General features: G+C 52.2%; 1 protein-coding gene across 1 annotated transcript in view; it reads right to left on the bottom strand.

Moving 5' to 3' along the window:
- Positions 1-590: 590 nt before the first annotated feature.
- LOC110154041 (zinc finger protein 408-like) overlaps positions 591-19,124 on the bottom strand; it is a 46,958-nt gene continuing 28,424 nt past the window's right edge. The window contains exons 6-9 of the mRNA XM_055154884.1: positions 18,428-18,658; positions 12,594-12,803; positions 10,762-10,891; positions 591-2,266 (exon numbers count right to left, since the gene is read on the bottom strand). Coding sequence (XP_055010859.1) covers positions 1,914-2,266; positions 10,762-10,891; positions 12,594-12,803; positions 18,428-18,658 — 924 coding nt within the window. The 3' untranslated portion in view covers positions 591-1,913. The remainder of the gene's footprint in view (positions 2,267-10,761; positions 10,892-12,593; positions 12,804-18,427; positions 18,659-19,124) is intronic.

Below are 19,124 nucleotides of genomic sequence, written 5' to 3'. Positions count from 1 at the left end.
AAACTGACCTGAACCAGCCTCAGTTTGTACAAATGTGTAGCACCTGAACAAAAATATAAAATCATCAAATATTTTCATTTTTTACACTGAAATAATCCGGAGGCTCTGTTCAACTTTGTCTTTTTGTTTTTGTCATTATGACTGAACAAACCACATTCTCCTGTCAGCTCCTGTCGCCCCTGTCGCCCCTGTCAGCCCCGCAGGCTGCAGCAGAGGCTGACAGTAACAGAATGTTCCAGATCTGGTTTTCTCAGTATCGTTTGAGCTGATTTACATGTTGTGAGGGTTTGGAATTACACTGTTGAACTTTGACTCATATTGTGTGTGTCATTTTGTCTCCAACAAAACAAAACATGTGTTTGAAAAAAATACAAGTTTTTTTATTTTCCAAAAATTACACTTTCATTCAAAATTCCAGCAAACGGAGTCGGGCCGGGGCAGGACTTGGATGGAAACACTGGGAATTCCAGGAGCCACAGGAGGTGCCAGAGGCAAAAACTGTTGTTGAGTCCTTAGGCAAGACACTTCACTTCAGAACATTCTCCATGGAGACAGAGGCATTTAATGCCGTATTGTGGAGAAAAAAAAAAAAAAAAAAAAAAAAAGTCCAAACTTTTGACCTGTTCATTCAGTCCTGGTCTAGTCCTGGTCTAGTCTGTTGTCTGTTTTTTTCATTTTTGGAGACAAATAATGAAGAAAATTGTTGTTTTGTTGTTATAGTGCTCTGAAGGGGGAGTGACTTAGTGTGGGAGCAAAGGGACGAGAGACTCAGAGCAAAAAACAAACTTATTAAACATGTTAATCCACTGTTGTTAGACCTGTAACGAGAACAGATTTTACTGGACAATTAACTGACCAAGAATTTATTGTGATAAATGAAAATATTGACATTTTGAGACCAATTTCAACTGATATAAAGACCATGAAATAAAAATGCAAACACACCATTTCAAAGATCAATAAACTTGACTTTCTAAAAAACATTGAACACAGGAAGTGTAAGACAAACAAAACCAACAGGCCTAAATAAAACAGACTTGTTCACATAAGAAGAGTCTAATGTGTCTGACTCACAGCGACAATACAACCAAAGTAATAAATAAAATGGATTATTAAGTCTCTGTAACAAAACTGCCCTTAAAAGTGATTTTAGTCGTTGATTTACGTTGGAATATTGCGTCTCGTCTCTGTTTCTGCTGGAATCATTTTGGTCGTTTAAATGTTCGTATGAACCGAGACTCAGGATCCTGTTTCACTCTGAGGGAGTCTCTGTTCTGTCTGGTGTCGTGTCTGTGTCTTGTGGGATTTCAGTGGATTTCGGGCTCTTCTCGGGGGCGGGGCTTGTTCTGTCGCTCGGGTTTGGGTTTATCGTCTGTTGGGGTTTGAGACGTTTCTTCTCGTCGTCTGCGTTTCGCTGCATTTGGCACGTGTCTGTTGAGACGCGTAACACTCACCGGTGTTGATTCGGCATCGTGACGTGTTTTGTCTCTCGGTGATGAACTGTTTTGGTTCTGACGGCGGCGTTTGTGTCACGGCTTCATGTTAAACTGCACAGACAGCGGCGTTTTCTGCACTCAGGCGTCGCGAGCATCCACTGTGTCAATAAACACACGTTGGTTCAAGCGTCGTTACGTTAAACGAGACGAGTCAGAGCGACAGAAGCTTCCAACATTCAGTCTGTTTGAGAGCGACACAGAGCGAGGAAAACAAACAAACTGCAAATAGAATTTATTACGACCAGAAAAGTTATCGAGCTCATTAAAAGTTATCGTACGATTCACTGATGTATTGATTATCGTTACAGGCCTAGTTGTTGTTTGCGAATATTTAGTTTTTGAAAACAATGAAAGGAACACGGTGATCTAAATATGTGAGGTGTTACATTTAATGCCCCTTTAACGAACTTTTACTTTTTACGCCGTGTTTATCTCTACAGTCTCGGCCACTTCCTGAATGAGGAGCAGCTCTGTGTGTCCCTCTTCCCCTAGCCCCTCCCCCTGCTCCCCCAACCCCTCCCCCTGCTCCCCCCTGTGCTCCTCTGGGTTTCTCGAGTCCTTGTAGCTTTTGCGGTCCTGTCCCCTGATTGGCCGGTCGTGCTGAGGCCCCGCCCCTGCCCCTGCCCCCGTCTCGTCCAGTCGGTGCAGAGCCTGGTGGCGGGTGAGGCTCTGGCGCAGGGAGTAGGCGGCGCCGCAGTGACAGGTGAAGGGCTTCTCTGTGGAGTGAGCGCTGCGCAGGTGACGACGCAACTTTGTGCCCGAAACGTAGCCTGCGAGACAAAACCCGGGGTTTACAGACTTTTACCCACAAAATAAAAGCGACAAACCACCAGGAGTAAAAGTCCGAGTCCTAGTCCTGGTCCAGTCCTGGTCCAGTCCTGGTTTAGACCCGGTTTAGACCCGGTTTAGTCCCAGTTTAGACCCGGTTTAGACCCGGTCTCAAATATTTTCATTTTTGTGTATTTTGTCAAATTTCTTGATGACACACTGATGTTTAGGATATTTTTTCTATTGTTGAAGGTCAAAATGGGTCAAATTTGTAACTGATACCACTTTGTAAGAGAGCGTTAAAGACTGGGCCTATTTTATGGAAATCTATTTCTCTTGGAATCGATGGCATACGATCCCATTTTGCGATAATTCCTCTGAGAGAAAAAAATCAAAATGCCATCCACTATTGAACATCTCCATATGAGGCAGACAGAAACAGAATGAAACAACTTCTCCTCTTCTGTACATGTTGACAGAAGTCTTACTGTCATGATGTGACAATCATTTTTACTACTGAAATAATCCTGGGGAACATGGTGTTCATTTGTATTTTGTGTCTCAGAATCTCTCTTCTTTGGAAATCTTTGTTTCGTGTATTTTTTAGTCTGTAAGTATGTACCTGATAATACAATAAAAACCACATTCTACACTGATCGTCGTCCTGGTACCCCTGGGATTTCGAACCCTCTAGGTTTTCTCATGCTGTCTCGCTGTGGTCCTAGATCACTCCATAAGAGTCCACAGCCTCTTCCCGTGTCTGCCTCCCGTGTTCGGAGCTTCCACATTATAGAATCCGCCAGACCCGCAGGCTGCTGCGTCAGAGGCTGATTTCGCAGTAACTCTATGAAACTGCTGTCCCAGATACTCAGGTCTTTCGTCTTCTGTATCGTTTGGCAGTCTATCATAGACATATTACATGTTGTGAGTGCGTGTTTGGAAAGAATACTGAGATTAGTATTAGATAAAACCTCTGTTACGTCTATCATTTCGTGTGGTGTTCAACAGGTGTACTATTTTGTCTTCGTACAGATCCATGAACTACGAAAACAGCTCTTACACTCCATGTGTTATTGTGAAAAATAAAATATATACATAATGTTTTTTCTATTAGATTTCATCCAAGTAAGATGTATCTACATTTATAGCTTCAAAAAATTCACCAAAACTCAACCACTCACAAAAGTAGTTTCACAATAATTTAACAATAATGTAATTTTGAGTGAATGTTTTTAGAATAGATCACATGACAGTTCAATAATGAGCCACCAACATATTGGCAACATGATCTACATTGTTTTTCCTGTATGGAGTATCAGATACTCAAATTGGTCCAAACTTTTGTCAGCACTGTGTGTCCTTAGGGCCTGACTCATGTACTAATTCTCGCTCCTCGGTCCTGGTTTAAGTCCTGGCTTCTAGTCAGGCATCAGTGGTTTAGTCCTGGTCCGGTCGTCACTGGTATATAGTCTCTGGTTTCAGTCAGACGTTCTTAGCTCTTGGTTTTATGTTCTGTACGCGTACGTCGCGTATTAGTCGCTGGATTCGCTGACCTGGATCCGCTCTTCGACTGGTAGTGTACTACGAAGAAATTTAATTGAGGGGCAAAAGAGGGAGCAGTAGTGCGCCTCTGGCGCCTGAGATCGCCAGAGGCATCGTGGGCCCTCAGAGTCGTGGACGGTGCTCTTTAGACTTTCCGCTGGAACGTTAACTAGAACAGCAGGCGGAAACGCAGCTTTGGACTCTCTGTTGCACCTCGACTGTGGCGTGCTCAGCTCTCCATCTTGCATGGCATAACGTGCGCTCTCCGACCCCAAGGATCGCTGTGGCAGACGTAGTATCGGGACTCGCCCGTCTGTGAGGCGCGACGTTTGTTAGCCACAAGGTTTCCTGTTAGACCCAGACCGTGTGGAATGTTGTACCTGGTGTGCTTTGGTCTAGTCCGTGGAATTTTAGGTTCTTGGTGTAGTCAATGTCTCAAGTCCTGGTGGCAGTTCCAGTCCTGGGGTTTTCTAGTGGGTGTTGTTCTTTCCTGGTGGATTTCCTCCGTAAAGACATTTATATATATAGTTCCTGGGGGTTTCTGTATAAACGTCTTTGTTTTTTCTCCCCTGAGACATGTTTTCTAGACGGTGTTCTTGAAGTCTATGTTCGCTCGCTCTAATGTCTGAAGTTAAGGTCTATGGTTTAGTCGCATGGTGATTCTAGCCTGAGGCCAGTCCAGTCCTGGTTTAGTCCTGTTCATCCTGGTCTAGTCCTGGTTTGGTCTTGGTTTTAGTCCTTGGTCAGTACCTTGGTCTAGTCCTGGTTTAGGCCCCTTGGTTTAGTCCCCCTCATGGTCGGTTAGTCCTGGTCCATGTTCTCCAATGTCGCTGGTTGTGCGTCCTGTGCTCTAAGTCCTTCATCGGTTTTTCCGTCTTTGGTTTAGTCAGTTGGTCCAGTCTCGCTGGTTTAGGATCTGGTCCCCCGTCCTTGTCATCCTGGTTTAGTGCCCTGATACTGCAAAGTTCTCTGGTCTTTTCCCTTGGTCCAGTCCTGTTTTAGTCCTGGTCCAGTCCTGGTCCTAGTCCTGGTTTAGGTCCGTTCCAGTCCTTGTCCAGTCCTGGGTCCAGTCCTTTGATTTAGTCCTGGTCCAGTCCTGGATCCAGTCCTGGTTTAGTCCTGGTCCAGTCCTGGGTCCAGTCACTGGTTAAGTCACTGGGTTAGTTGCTAGGATCCACAGTCGCAGTTCTAGTCCTTTTAGAGGCGTCCATGTCCTGGTTTAGTTCCTGGATTTATACATAGATCTAGTTCTGGTTTGATCGTGGTATCAAAGTCCTAGGCGTTGGTACCGGATTCTGGTCCTGGTTTTAGTCTGTCCAGTCCTGGTCCAGTCCTGGTTAGTCCTGGTCCAGTCCTGGTCCAGTTCGCTGGGTTATCTACGTCAACTTGCGTTCCAGATCCCGTCCAAGTCGTGGCTTTCATCTCCGGTCATGTCCTGGTTTATAGTTCGGTGCGTCTTAATAGTTTTCCTTGTACGCAGTCCTGGTCCATTTCCTTTCCAGTCTCTTTGGTCTTATTTCCTGGTTTAGTCCTGTGTCCAGTATTGGGTCCAGTCCTGGTTTACGTCACGTGTATAATATGATACTGGTTTCTCGAGTCACTGGTTTTAGTCTGGGGTGTTGCGTCCTAGATCTAGTCCGTGATTTAGTCTCTGGTCCTAGTCCTTTGTCCAGTCCGGCTTAGATCTCCGTAGGTCTTAGTCACCAGTAGAGTCACTAGGCCATGTGTCACGTACGCGTGTTCCAGTCTCTGGCGATTTAAGTCCTGATCCTACGTCAACTGTTTTTACTCCACCTCGGTTATAGTCCTAGCCAGTCCTGCGCTTTAGTCCTGGTTTTAGTCTTGAGTTCTTGAGGTTAATTATCAGTTAAGATCCCATAATAAATACGCTTTTAGTCCATATGCCTGGTTTATATCCTGGTTTAGTCCCGGGTCCAGTTCTGCGTCGCGTCACTTGGCTCTCTGTGACACATTGTCCTGATCCTGTAGGCTCCACTATGGCTCCACAGGTCCTGACGTCCAGTCGTTGATCTCCAGTCCTCTGTCCTAGTCCTGTGCTTCACGTCTGGGTATTCCAGTCCATGGTTGTAGTTCTGGTCAGTCCTTGTTTAGTCCGTGGTTTAGTCCTGGTCCAGTGCCTCGGTTTTAGTCGGCTGAATCTAATCCTGGTTTAGTCCTGGTTCTGGGTCCAGTCCTGTTGTAGTCCTGGTCCTCCAGTCACTGGTCCAGTTGCCTCGGTCGCGCGCAGTCCTTGGTTTAGTCCTTGGTTTTAGTCGCCTGTCCGCCAGTCCTGGTCAGTCCTGTCCAGTCCTGGGTCCGTCCTGGTTTAGTCCCGTCCGAGTGCCCGGACCAGTCCCGGTGCGAGTCCCGTGTCTCAGTCCGGGATCTGAGTTCGGCGCGGAGTCTCCCCTCGAGTCTACGGTTCCCTCGGTTACCGTCCCGGTTTTAGCTTGGTTTACGTACTTCCTCAGTACTCCCGGTTAGTCCTGTCCAGATACTGGTCCAGTCCTGGTCCGGAGTCCGTCGCTGTGTCTATTCCTTGGTACTTGAGTCCTGGTTTGTAGCTCCCCTGGTATACCCCTCACAGGTACTTTCGGTCCATGGTTATGAGTTTCCTGGATTCCAGTCTCGTGTGTCTGTAGATCCTTGGGTTTTAGTCCTGTCCGGTTCCTGTGTATTCCTGGTCAGTTTCCCGCGTTTAGTCCCGGTCCAGAGTGCCCGGTGTGCCAGTCCCGATCCAGTCCCGTTCTCCAGTTCTGCGCGGTCCCCAGATCCCGGTTAGTTCCGGATCCTCGTGTCACCATGATCTCTCTAAGATCCCGATCTCAAGTCGCGGGCTTTACCTCCTGGATAATATATTCCTGGCTTTAAATAGTTACCCGGAGATATTGCCAAGTCCCGGTTTTGTTAGTCGCTTGCGTTTCATCCTTTGATCATGATCTTGTTACTTAGATCCCTGGTCATTAGTCATGGGTTCCATCCTTTCGGTTAAGTTTCCTGGATTTTAAGTACCCGGGTAATACGTTCCTGTGGTTATCTTTGAGTCTGGATCCGCGAGTCCTGTGCATACGTCCTTAAGGATTCTATTACTGGTTAGTCCTAGGTTTAGTCCAGCGCTTAGGATTCCTCTCAGAATTCTCATACTTAGGGATCCAGTGCTGCTGTGTTGTGTTCTTTTGATTTAGTCTGTCCAAGCACTGAGTCCAGTCCACTCGGATACCGATCTGGGCCTTTCTACTCTTGCACCTTATAGTTTCTCTCGTATTAAAGACTGTCCAGTCCTGCGTTTTAGTCTGGTCAGTTCCTGGTTTAGTCCTGGATATTTTAGATCCTGTGCCTAAGAGTACCGAGTAGTACCTTGGTTTCCAAGTTCCTGGTTTTAGATCTCATTGGGATGCACTCAGAATCCTGCTCTCTCTGTCCTGAATCCTCAGTCCATGTCGGTTATACATTCATGGTGTTTAAGCCTGGTCCAGTCGCTGTGGTTCTAGTCCTGGTCATTCTGCGTCTAGTCCTGGTTTATGATCTGGTTTTATGTCAGATCGTGGTGTTTTGTCAGTCTCGTTGTCAGTCCTGGGTCTCTCCGTTCCTGTTGATCAGTCTGCCTGGTTCTCACTACCTGGACGCTACGCGAGTGCTCCAGTCCTTGGTTAGTAACGTACCTGGGGTGTTACGTCTCCTCGTGTCCTTTCCTGGTTCAGTTCCTGGTCGTTCAATGTCCTGGTTTTATGTCGCTGGTGTGCTTTTGTCCTAGGTCCAGTTCCTGTGTTTTTACACGTGCGCTCGCTCCCAGTCCTGAGTGCTTCTTGCGTCTTCTAGGTCCTGCTTCGGTTCTGGTTATGTCCCTGGTCTGAGTTAGCTTGGCGCTGCGTGCTATTAGTTTGTCCGTCCTGGTTTAGTCCGGTACGCTATGTCCTGGTCTCAGTTCCTGGGTATTAGCTGCCTGGCTGTAAGCTTCCTGAGTGTATAGTCGTGGTCACAAGTGTCGCGGTTAGTGCCTTGGTTCAGTCCCTGCGTTTGTCCCTGATTTAGATCCACGGTATCCAGTGCCCGGTGCACAGGTCCAGTCACTGCATCCCAGTGCCCGGTTTAGTGCGCCTCCGGCTTTTCGAGGTTCCCATCGCCAGTGATACCGACGTCCCGGGTGTCTGATGCTCCCCGGCGCTCCCTCGTGTCCAGTCTCCGGTTTAGTCCTGGGTCCTAGTCCATAGGTCCCACTGCCATAGATGGTCCTGGTATTGTGAGTCGCTCTGGTTCCGTGTACGAGCCTGGTTTCTCTGCTCCTAGGTCCATAGTCGCTGTTAGTCCTGGTCACAGTCCTAGATGGTAAGGTTCCTTTGTTAGTTCCTTGGTTTAGTCCTGGTTAGGTCCTGGTCGCAGTCCTGGTTTAGTCCTGTCTCATAGGTTGCCTTGTGTGTGGTTCCTTGGTTGTCTTAGGTCCTGGTGTTTAGGTGCCTGTGGTGTTTGTGTGTCCTGGTCCAGTCCTGGTCCAGTCGCTGTTGTGTTAGTCTTGGTCCGTCCTGGTTTTAGTCTCGTCCAGTCCCGGTTTAGTCCTGGTCCGTAGGTTTCCCTCGCGTCCTATGTGTGCTGTCCGTTGCCTATAGTTCTTGCTGTGGTTTAGTACTCCCGTTAGTTCCCGGTCCAGTCCCGGTCCAGTCGCCGATCCAGTCCGTTTAGTCCTGGTTTAGTCCGGTTGTGTCTGGTTTTAGGTTCCTGCGTTTTTGTGAGTGCCCGGTTGTTAGTCCTGGGTCCTCATTTCTGGTTAGTTCTGGTGGTTTTAGTCGTGTGTTTGGTTTCCTTTGGTTCCCAGGTGTGGTGTTTGTGTCCTGGGTTCCGAGTTCCTGGTTTAGTCGTGGTGCCAGTCGTGGTCTCAGTCTGTGGTCCGTTCCGTGTGCGGATCTCTGGTCGCAGTCCTTGGTTTTTTAGTGTGCCTGGTTGGTGTGTGCTGTTGGTCCAGTATTTGTTTGTGTCTGTGTCGTGTGTGCTTAGTTGTGTCTTGGTCTTGTTGTGCTGGTGTGTAGTTCCTGGTTTTGTAGTGTCTGTCCATTCCTGGTCCTAGTCCTGGTTTAGTCTTGGTCCAGTCCTGGTCCAAGTCTGTCCAGTCCTGGTTCCTAGTTTCCTGTTTAGTCCTGGTTTAGTCCTAGTCCAGTCCTGGTTTAGTCCTGTCCAGTCCTGGTTTTCGGTGTCCTGGTGTAGTCCTGGGTTCCAGTCCTACTGGTTTAGTCCTGTCCAGTCCTGGTTAGTCCTGTGTAGTCCGTTTAGTCCTGATCCAGTCCTGGTTTAATCCTGGTTTTAGTCCTGGTCCAGTGCTGGTTGTGCTGGTCTAGGTCCGTGGTTTAGTCCTGTTTAGTTCCCGGTCAGTCCTGGTCTAGTCCTGGTTTTTAGTCCTGGTCCAGTCCTGGTTTAGTCCTTGCGTCCGTCCGGTCCAGTCTGGTCCAGTCCTGCGTTTAGTCCTGGTTTTAGTCCTGGTCCAGTTCCTGGTTCCAGTCCTGCGTCCAGTCCTGGTATCACTGGGTCCAGTCACTGGTTTGAGTCCTTGTCTAGTCTGGGTCTGAGTCCTGGGTCCTCGCATGTCCTTTGGGTGGTTTTAGTCCTTTGGTGGTCCGTCGCTTGGGTCCTTAGTCCTGGTTGTTGGTCGTTGTTTAGTCCTGGTTCTAGTCCTGGTCGGAGTCCTTGGTGTGTGTGCCTGGTCCTAGTCTGGGTTGTTAGTCTCTGATGTTAGTCCTGGTCCAGTCTTGTCCAGGTCGTGTGGTTTGGTCCTTGGTTGTGTTGTAGTCCTGCGTGTCTCCAGTTTAGTCCGTTTTGTAGTCCCGTCCAGTCTCCTCGGGTCTTTGTCCCGCTCGGTCCAGTCCCGGTCCAGTCCCGGTCTAGTCCCGGTCCAGTTCCCGGTTAGTCCCGGTCCTCAGGTGTGTCCGTGGTGTCTTTTGAGTGTCCCGTGTGGTGATGTTTCTCTCTTTGGTCTTAGAGTCGTGGTCAGTCCTGTCCTGTCTGTGTGTCCGCGGGTGTTAGTCCCGCGGTTTAGTCCCTTGTTTAGTCGTTGGTTTAGTCCGGTATCCATGTCCTGGGTTTTAGTCTCTGTGTCCGCAGTTCTGGTCCAGTCCTGTTTATTGCCTGGTTGTTAGTCCTGGTTAGTTGTCCTGGTCCAGTCTCCTGGGTTTTAGTCCTGGTCCAGTCCTTTTAGTCCTGGTCCAGTCCTGGTTTAGTCTTGTCCAGTCCTTGGTCCAGTCTGGTCACATGGGTCCTGGTCCAGTCGTTGTGTCGGTTCGCTGTGTGTTTAGTTCGGCGTCTCAGTTGTTCCCGGTCCGTAGTCCCGGGTCTAGTCCCGGTCCAGTCCGTTTGTAGTTCCGCGGTTTATCCCGTGTCTGATGTCGGTCGCGGTGCTATGTCTGCGGTCCAGTCCGGGTTGCGAGTTGCCCGAGTCGCAGTTCTCGGGTCCAGTCCCGGGTCCGTCCCGATTCAGTCCCGGTCCAGTCCGCCGGCTCCGTTCCCGTGCTAGTCCCGGTCCAGTCCCGGTCTATCCGGTTTAGTCGCTCGGTCAGTCCCGGTTTGTCCAGGTCTTGAGTCCCGGTCTAGTCCCGGTCCAGTCCAGTTCGCCGGTCCTGCCAGTTCCCGTGCAGGTCGGTGTTAGTCCCCGTCCAGCCCGAGTCCGGTTGTTCCGAGTGTCCGGTCCAGTCCCGTCAGTTCCCGGTCTAGTCCCGGTCCAGTCCTGGTCAGTCCCGGTCCAGTTCCCGGTCTAGTCCCGGTCCAGTCCCGGTCTAGTCCCGGTTCCAGTCCCGGTCCAGTCCCGGTCTAGTCCGGTCCAGTCCCGGTTTAGTCCCGGTCCAGTCCCCGGTCCAGTCCCTGTCTGTCCCCGTCTAGTCCCGTCCCCGGTCCAGTCCCGGTCCCGGTCCCGGTCCAGTCCGGTCCAGTCCCGGTCCAGTCCCGGTCCAGTCCCGGTCCAGTCCCGGTCCAGTACCTCTCTGGCTGAAGCTCTTTCCACAGTGCTGGCAGGTGTGAGGTCTCTCTCCTGTGTGGACTCTCATGTGGTTCTTCAGAGACCCAGGGTTCGACAGGAACTTTGTGCACACAGAGCACTGGACCTGGAACTAAGACCTGGTTTAGACCTGGTTCAGTCCTGGTCCGGTCCTGGTCTAGTCCTGGTCCAGTTCGGGGGCCTCATTTTCACCATAAAAGGACAGACCACGCCCCCTCACTCCATAAAAGGAGTAAAATGACTGGTGAATGACATTTCCCTAAACATGAGCCGATTATCAGCGAGTCTGAGCGAGAAACAAGGTTTAACAAAACTAAATACAAAACTAAAAGTGACAACAACGACTCGTGTTCATTTAATCTAAGTGTTTTATAATATTTCAGCAGCGCATCTTTGAAATAAAACACAGACTGACCACAGACTTGTATAAAACTTTGGGTCTGACCTCTGTGGGTGTGAGTCTGACCTCTGTGGGTGTGGGTCTAGGGTCTTGGGTCTAAGGTCTGGGGTCTTGGGGTCTGGGGTCTAGGGTCTGGGGTCTAGGGTCTGGGGTCTGGGGTCTAGGGTCTGGGGCCTTGGGTCTAAGATCTGGGGTCTTGGGTCTAAGGTCTGGTCTGGGGTCTGGGGTCTTGGGGTCTGGGGTCTAAGGTCTGGGGTCTGGGGCCTTGGGTCTAAGGTCTGGGGTCTTGGGTCTAAGGTCTGGGTCTTGGGGTCTAAGGTCTAAGGGGTCTGGGGTCTGGGTCTTCTGGGTCTGGGGTCTGGGGGTCTAAGGTCTGGGTCTAAGGTCTGGGTCTAAGCTCTGGGGTCTTGGGTCTAAGGGCTGGGTGGGTCTAAGGTCTCTAAGGTCTAAGGTCTAAGGTCTAAGGTCTGGGGTCTTGGGTCTAAGGTCTAAGGTCTAAGGTCTAAGGTCTGGGGTATTATTCTGTTCTTCATCTGTCAGAGAGCAGCTCTCATGTGCCAGAGTTCCCCATTATACAAAAATGTAGGAAATATTTAGGGTTTGAATCAGGTTCGGGCAGTAGGGTTCATGTCGGTCACAGACTCGAGTCACAGACTTGGGTCACAGACTCGGGTCACAGACTCAGGTCACAGACTCGGGTCATTCTGGGGCTCGATGTGTAAAGACTAAAGTAAAAGTGTTAAAGTTTTGTTCATTAAATCAAAGTCTGACTCCTGCTGCGTCCAACAGAAGAGTTTTTCTCTCAGGTCCAGTCATTATTTTGTCTTCTGTGTTTTATCCAAGTCTGTGGTCAGTCTGTGTTTTATCCAAGTCTGTGGTCAGTCTGTGTTTTATCCAAGTCTGTGGTCAGTCTGTGTTTTATCCAAGTCTGTGGTCAGTCTGTGTTTTATCCAAGTCTGTGGTCAGTCTGTGGACTGTACGGGGAACGTGGCCGCGCTCTTGCACGAGTTTAAATGTTTAATATTGTGGAGAATAATTGGTGGAATAAACAGCTCTGCTCCGTGTTTTGTGAACCAAACACTTAAATGCACAAATCTGAAGGTCATTCTTTTATATACGTGGATTTTCTGTTAAGTTCCTGAACAAACTTTTCCTCAAACTGTCTTCACTTCTGCTCCACGAGTGTCTCCAGACTTCGTGTAGAGTTTACAGGAGTCCTGAGTTGACATGGAGTTAAACAAAGCGCCACGATTAAGACGAGGTTCATAAATCCCACGGTTGGTGTAGAGAGCGCCGACGCGTAAGTGAGATTTATAAATGAGGCCCCGAGTCCAGACCTGGTCCTGGTCCAGTCCCTTGGTCCAGTCCTGGTCCAGTCCTGGTCCAGTACCTTGGTCTAGTCCTGGTCCAGTACCTTGGTCCGTGGTGGCGTGGGGCGTTTGGGGCAGTGGTTGAGTTGGTGCGCCCGTAGTGACGGTCGGCGTGTGAAGCCCCGCCCACAGTGCGGGCACAGGTGCGGCGTGAGCCCCGAGTGCAGCACCAGGTGGTCCTTTAGGTCCCGCCTCAGACCGTAGGCCTTGGGACAGAGAGGGCAGGGGAAGGGCCGCTCCCCCTGGTGGAGCAACTGCGCAACAACATCAGCTCGTCAGTATATGCAGCCACATTCTCCGGGGCGTGCCGCTAACTCGAGGCACCGCTCTGTCTGACGCTCAAGTTACACTTTAATCTTTGAACACAATCTGACCAGAAGGACCTGACTGACCTGAGCTCCAACAGGTGAGAGGATCTGCGCTGCTAAAAAAACTCGTAAACAGAATCATGAACGCTCGAGTTCTGATTTAGCCCTGATTCAGTCATAGTTTAGTCGTGGTCTGGAAGCCGAGATTGTCAAAACAAACGCAAACGCCGCAACAGACGCAAACGCCGCAACAGACGCAAACGCCGCAACAGACGCAAACGCCGCAACAGACGCAAACGCCGCAACAGACGCAAACGCCGCAACAGAAGCAAACGCCGCAACAGAAGCAAACGCCGCAACAGACGCAAACGCCGCAACAGACGCCGCCGCAACGACGCAAACGCCGCAACAGACGCAAACGCCGCAACAGACGCAAACGCCGCAACAGACGCAAACGCCGCAACAGCCGCAACAGACGCAAACGCCGCAACAGACGCAAACGCCGCAACGACGCAAACGCAACAGACGCAAACGCCGCAACAGACAAACGAACGCGCAAACGCCGCAACAGACGCAAACGCCGCAACAGCGCCGCACGCCGCAAAACGCGCAACGCCGCAAACAGACGCAAACGCCGCAACAGACGCAAACGCCGCAACTAAATATAATTTCAACCCCAAACATGCGTTCTGCATTCAAATACAAACGCCACAACACAAACGCAAAAGCCACAACACATTAAAAAGCCACAACACATTAAAAAGCCACAACGGAAGTGACCGTGGGACTCTATTTTCCAACGGACCGATCAAGCGGCAAGTGAAGAAGAAGAACTACAACGTGTAACAAATAATGATAAAACATTAACTTACTTTTACTTACGTTTCCAACTTCTCCGTTCCTTTACTTTTCATGTTGTCGTTCTTCTTCTTCACTTGCCGCTTGATCGGTCCGTTGGAAAATAGAGTCCCACGGTCACTTCCGTTGTGGCTTTTTAATGTGTTGTGGCTTTTTAATGTGTTGTGGCTTTTGCGTTTGTGTTGTGGCGTTTGTATTTGAACGCAGAACGCATGTTTGGGGTTGAAATTATATTTAGAATGTGTTTATCTTAAATTCCAATCTAAGGATTGGAATTTGAAATGCGTGGGTCCATTATAAACTCATAACAGTTTATAAAGATGTGGCTGCAGAGTCGCTTCTCCTCGTGCTGTGTGATGTGGACTTTTACGCACTCGTTAACCTGGCAGCTCCACGCGCTCTCACCGCGGGAGGTCGGGCGTACGCGGCCCCGCTCGTGCCAACAGAGCGGCGTGCGTAAACTCTGCGCCCTCTAACGGCACGAGAGGTGGTCGCATAGGTTTAGTTCAGTCCTGGTTTAGTCCCTATTAGGGATGGGCATGATTAGTCGATTAATCGATAATTGATCATTAAGAATTTCATCGATTACGTTAATTTTAATCAACAAACCAGATGTATGTTTGTGTGTCGTGACCAAACAGGTGTGTACATGTGTCTCTGCATCAGAAGGAGCGAGACACAAACAGTGGGTCAGTCTGTAACGAACCGAAGCACAAATGTGGATTTAACCAGGATTTGTAGAAGAAATTCCACACTTTCCGTTGCGTTGGGACAAGTGTGAGTCCATGTGCACAGTGGATAAAAGCAGCACATATGTTTCTGTGTCCAGTGGGGAAAAGTTTTTCCAGGTGAGAGTCGCTCAATGTGGATGACGAGGCCCCGCCCCCCTCCCCCCGTACGCTGTCCTGGTTTTGACAAACACAAATCTGGTCACACTGACCTGTATTCACCTGAGTCATGTCTTTTAATCCAACACAAGTTGAACCACATCAGCGACACAAGAGCTGGAGTTTTATCTTCACTTAGTTTATGTAAATTAGTGATGTGGTTTTAAGTTTTGTTTCTGTGAGATTTGAACAAAACTGAATTAAACACATTATAATGTCAAACAGCTGATGTGGATCTAGAGTCGTTATGTTTATATGTCGTAAAGTTGAATTTATTGATGCAGATTAGTGCGGATAGTAATAATAATGATGATCATTTTAATATAAAAACGTTAATGATTAATCGATAATCGATCGTTAATTCTCCCGACGATCGAAAATTCCATCGAATGCCAATCACTATCCTGCAGTAGTCCTGGTTCTTCAGTGTCAGAATACGGATCGCCGCCCCTGGTTTAGTTCTGGTCTAGTACCTGGTTTAGTCCTGGTTTAGTTCTGGTTTAGTTCTGGTCTAGTACCTGGTCTAGTACCTGGTCTAGTACTCTGTCTGGAACCTGGTCTGGTCCTGGTTCTGGTCCTGGTTCGGTCCCTGGTCCAGTCCCGGTCCCTGGTCTGGTCCTGGTTCGGTCCTGGTTCTGGTCCGGGTCTCGGTCCTGGTCCTGGTCCTGGTCCGGTCCCGGTCCCTGGTCTGGGTCTCGGCCCTGGTCCTGGTCCGGTCCCTGGTCCGGTCCCTGGTCCGGTCCGGGTCCGGTCCTGGTCCTGGTCCTGGTTCTGGTCCTGGTCTGGCCTGGTCGGTCTGGTCCGGTCCTGGTCCTCGGTCCTGGTCCTGGTCCGGTCTGGTCTGGTCCTGGTTCGGTCGGTCGGTCCTGGGGTCTCGGTCCTGGTCCTGGTCCTGGTCTGGTCCTGGTTCCTGGTTCTGGTCCTGGTCCTGGGGTCCTGGTCCTGGTCCTGGTCGGTGGTCGGTCTGGTCTGGTCCTGGTCCCTGGTCCTGGTCCTGGTCCTGGTCTGGTCTGGTCCTCGGTCCTGGTTCCCTGGTCCTGGTCCGGGTCTCGGTCCTGGTCGGTCTGGTTCCGGTGGTCCTGGTCCTGGTCGGTCCTGGTCCGGGTCTCGGTCCTGGTTCGGTCCTGGTCGGTCCTGGTCCGGGTCCTCGGTCCTGGTCCTGGTCCGGTCTGGTCGGTCCTGGTCCTGGTCCTGGTCCTGGTTCGGTCCTGGGGTCTCGGTCCTGGTTCGGTCCTGGTCCTGTCTGGTCCTGGTCCTGGTTCGGTCCTGGTCCGGGGTCCGGTCCTGGTCCGGGTCCTGGTCCTGGTCCTGGTTCGGTCCTGGTCCGGGTCTCGGTCCTGGTCCTGGTCTCGGTCCTGGTCTGGGTCTCGGTCCTGGTCCTGGTCCTGGTCCGGGGTCTCGGTCCTGGTCCTGGTCCTGGTCCTGGTCCTGGTCCTGGTCCTGGTCCTGGTCCTGGTCTGGTCTCGGTCCTGGTCTGGGGTCCTGGTCCTGGTCTGGTCCTGGTCCTGGTCTCTGGTCTCGGTCCTGGTCTCGGTCCTGGTCCTGGTCCGGTCCTGGTCCTGGGGTACCTGGGTTCGGTCCTCGGTCCTGGTCCGGGTCTCGGTCCTGGTCCGGGTCCTGGTCCTGGTACCTGGTTCGGTCCTGGTCCGGGTCTCGGTCCTGTCTCGGTCCTGGTCCTGGTCTCCTGGTCCTGGTCTCGGTCCTGGTCCTCGGTCCTGGTCCGGGTCTCGGTCCTGGTCCGGGGTCCTGGTCCTGGTCCCCTGGTCCGGTCCGTCTCGGTCCTGGTCCGGGTCTCCTGGTCCTGGTCCTGGTCTCGGTCCTGGTCCTGGTTCGGTCCTGGTCCGGGTTCTCGGTCCTGGTCCGGGTCTCCCTGGTCCCCTGGTCTCCGGTCCTGGTTCTGGTTCCTGGTCCGGGTCTCGGGTCCTGGTCGGTCCTGGTCCTGGTTCGGTCCTGGTTCCTGGTCCTGGTTCCTGGTCCTGGTCGGTTCCTCCTGGTCCGGGTCTCGGTCCTGGTCCTGGGTCTGGTCCGGGTCCGGGTCCTGGTTCCTGGTCCTGGTCCTGGTACTGGTCTGGTCCGGTCTCGGTCCTGGTCCGGGTCTCGGTCCTGGTCCTGGTTCCGGTCCTGGTCCGGGTCTCGGTCCTGGTTCTGGTCCTGGTCCGGGGTCGGTCCTGGTCCGGGTCTCGGTCCTGGTCCTGGTTCTGGTCCGGGTCTCGGTCCTGGTCCTGGTTCGGTCCTGGTTCTGGTCTGGTCCGGGTCCTCGGTCCTGGTCCTGGTCCGGTCCTGGTCCGGGTCTCGGTCCTGGTCGGGTCCTGGTCCTGGGTCCTGGTTCCTGGTCGTCCTGGTTCGGTCCTGGTTCTGGTCCTGGTTCCGGGTCTCGGTCCTGGGTCTCGGTCCTGGTCCTGGTCGGTCCTGGTCCGGGTCTGGTCCGGGTCTCGGTCCTGGTCTCCGGTCCTGGTTCGGTCTGGTCTGGTCCTCGGTCCTGGTCTCGGTCTGGTCTGGTCCTGGTCCGGGTCCTCGGTCCTGGTTCGGTCCTGGTCCTGGTCTCGGTCCTGGTCCGGTCTCGGTCCTGGTCCTGGTCTCGGTCCTGGTCTGGGTCTCGGTCCTGGTCCTGGTCTCGGTCCTGGTCCGGGTCTCGGTCCTGGTCCTGGTCCGTCTCGGTCCTGGTCCTGGTTCGGGTCTCGGTCCTGGTCTCGGTCCTGGTCGGTCTCCTGGTCTCGGTCCTGGTCCGGGTCGGTCCGGGCTGGTCCTGGTCCGGGTCTCGGTCCTGGTCCGGTCCTGGTCCTGGTCCTGGTCCTGGTCGGTCCTGGTCCGGGTCTCGGTCCTGGTCCGGGTCTGGTCCGGTCCTGGTCCTGGTCCTCTGGTCCTGGTCCTGGTCCGGTCCTGGTCCTGGTCCGGGTCTCGGTCCTGGTCCTGGTCCTGGTCCTGGTCCTGGTCTCGGTCCTGGTCCTGGGGTCTGGTCCTGGTCCTGGTCCTGGTCCGGTCTGGTCCTGGTCCTGGTCCTGGTCCTGGTCCCGGTCCTGGTCCTGGTCCGGGTCCTGGTACCTGGTTCGGTCCTGGTCCGGGTCTCGGTCCTGGTCCTGGGTCTCGGTCCCCTGGTCCTGGTCCTGGTCCTGGTCTCGGTCCTGGTCCTGGTCTGGTCCTGGTCTCGGTCCTGGTCTGGTCCTGGTCCTGGTTCGGTCCTGGTCCGGGTCTCGGTCCTGGTCTCGGTCCTGGTCTGGTCGGTCCTGGTCCTGGTCCTGGTCCTGGTCCTGGTCCTGGTCTCGGTCCTGGTCTCGGTCCTGGTTCGGTCCTGGTCCTGGTACCTGGTTCGGTCCTGGTCCGGGTCTCGGTCCTGGTCCTGGTCTCGGTCCTGGTCTCTCGGTCCTGGTCTCGGTCCTGGTCTCGGTCCTGGTCGGTCGGTCCTGGTCTCGGGGTCTCGGTCCTGGTCCGGGTCCTGGTCCTGGTACCTGGTTCGATCCTGGTCCGGGTCTCGGTCCTGGTCTCGGTCCTGGTCCTGGTTCGGTCCTGGTCTCGGTCTCGGTCTCGGTCCTGGTTCTGGTCCTGGTTCTGGTCCGGGTCTCGGTCCTGGTTCTGGTCCTGGTTCGGTCCTGGTCCGGGTCTCGGTCCTGGTTCTGGTTCGGTCCTGGTCCGGTCTCGGTCCTGGTTCCTGGTTTCGGTCCTGGTCCGGGTCTCGGTCCTGGTCTCGGTCCTGGTTCGGTCCTGGTCTGGGTCTCGGTCTCGGTCCTGGTTCTGGTCCTGGTTCTGGTCCGGGTCTCGGTCCTGGTTCTGGTCCTGGTTCGGTCCTGGTCCTGGTCTCGGTCCTGGTCCGGGTCCTGGTCCTGGTACCTGGTGGGCCCTGTAGCTCTCTTTAGAGGAGTACTTTTTGTGGCACTTGTCGCAGGTGAAGGGTTTTTGGTCACTGTGAGTCACTTGGTGTTTTTTTAAGTGGCTCTTTTGGTAAAAGCTCCTGCCGCAGGTTGAACAGGTGTGCCTCCGCTCCCGTCCACCTGTCGACTCCACGGTAACGGCCGCACCTGTCGTCTCCACGGTAACGGCCGCACCTGTCATCTCTTCCACCTGAACAGGAGCAGACGAGGTTTAAGCATCAATCAAATATTCTCCCAAAACCCGTCTTTAGTTTCCCTGCACCACTGCCAGACTCCACTCCCCAACATGTAGTTTGTAACAGAATCCAGTAAATTACTTAAAGTGAGTAATGTAATCTGAATACTTTGGATTACTTGATTTGCTGTAGAGAAACAAAGACAAGGAAATCTTCACATAAGATGTTTTTTCTGCTAAAAGAAAATAAAAAGCTCAGACTTTACTGAACCAAATTAAAAATATTATTGATAAAGGTCAGTCAGGGGCCGGAGAGTCCGGTTTGAGGACCACAGGATCATCTCTGCTGTTCACAGATGATGTTGTCCTGTTGTCTTCATCAGACCAGGACCTGCAGCTCTGGGGCGGTTTGCAGTCGAGTGTGAAGCTGCTGGGATGAGAATCAGCTCTTCCAAGTCCGAGGTTGTGGTTCTCGACTGGA

This window comes from Boleophthalmus pectinirostris, unplaced genomic scaffold (assembly GCF_026225935.1).
Source record: "Boleophthalmus pectinirostris isolate CB_2022bp ecotype Guang Dong unplaced genomic scaffold, ASM2622593v1 HiC_scaffold_19, whole genome shotgun sequence".
NCBI lineage: Eukaryota > Metazoa > Chordata > Actinopteri > Gobiiformes > Gobiidae > Boleophthalmus > Boleophthalmus pectinirostris.
Note: the sequence above shows the minus strand (reverse complement) of the source record. Positions and strands in the feature narration are given on the sequence as shown.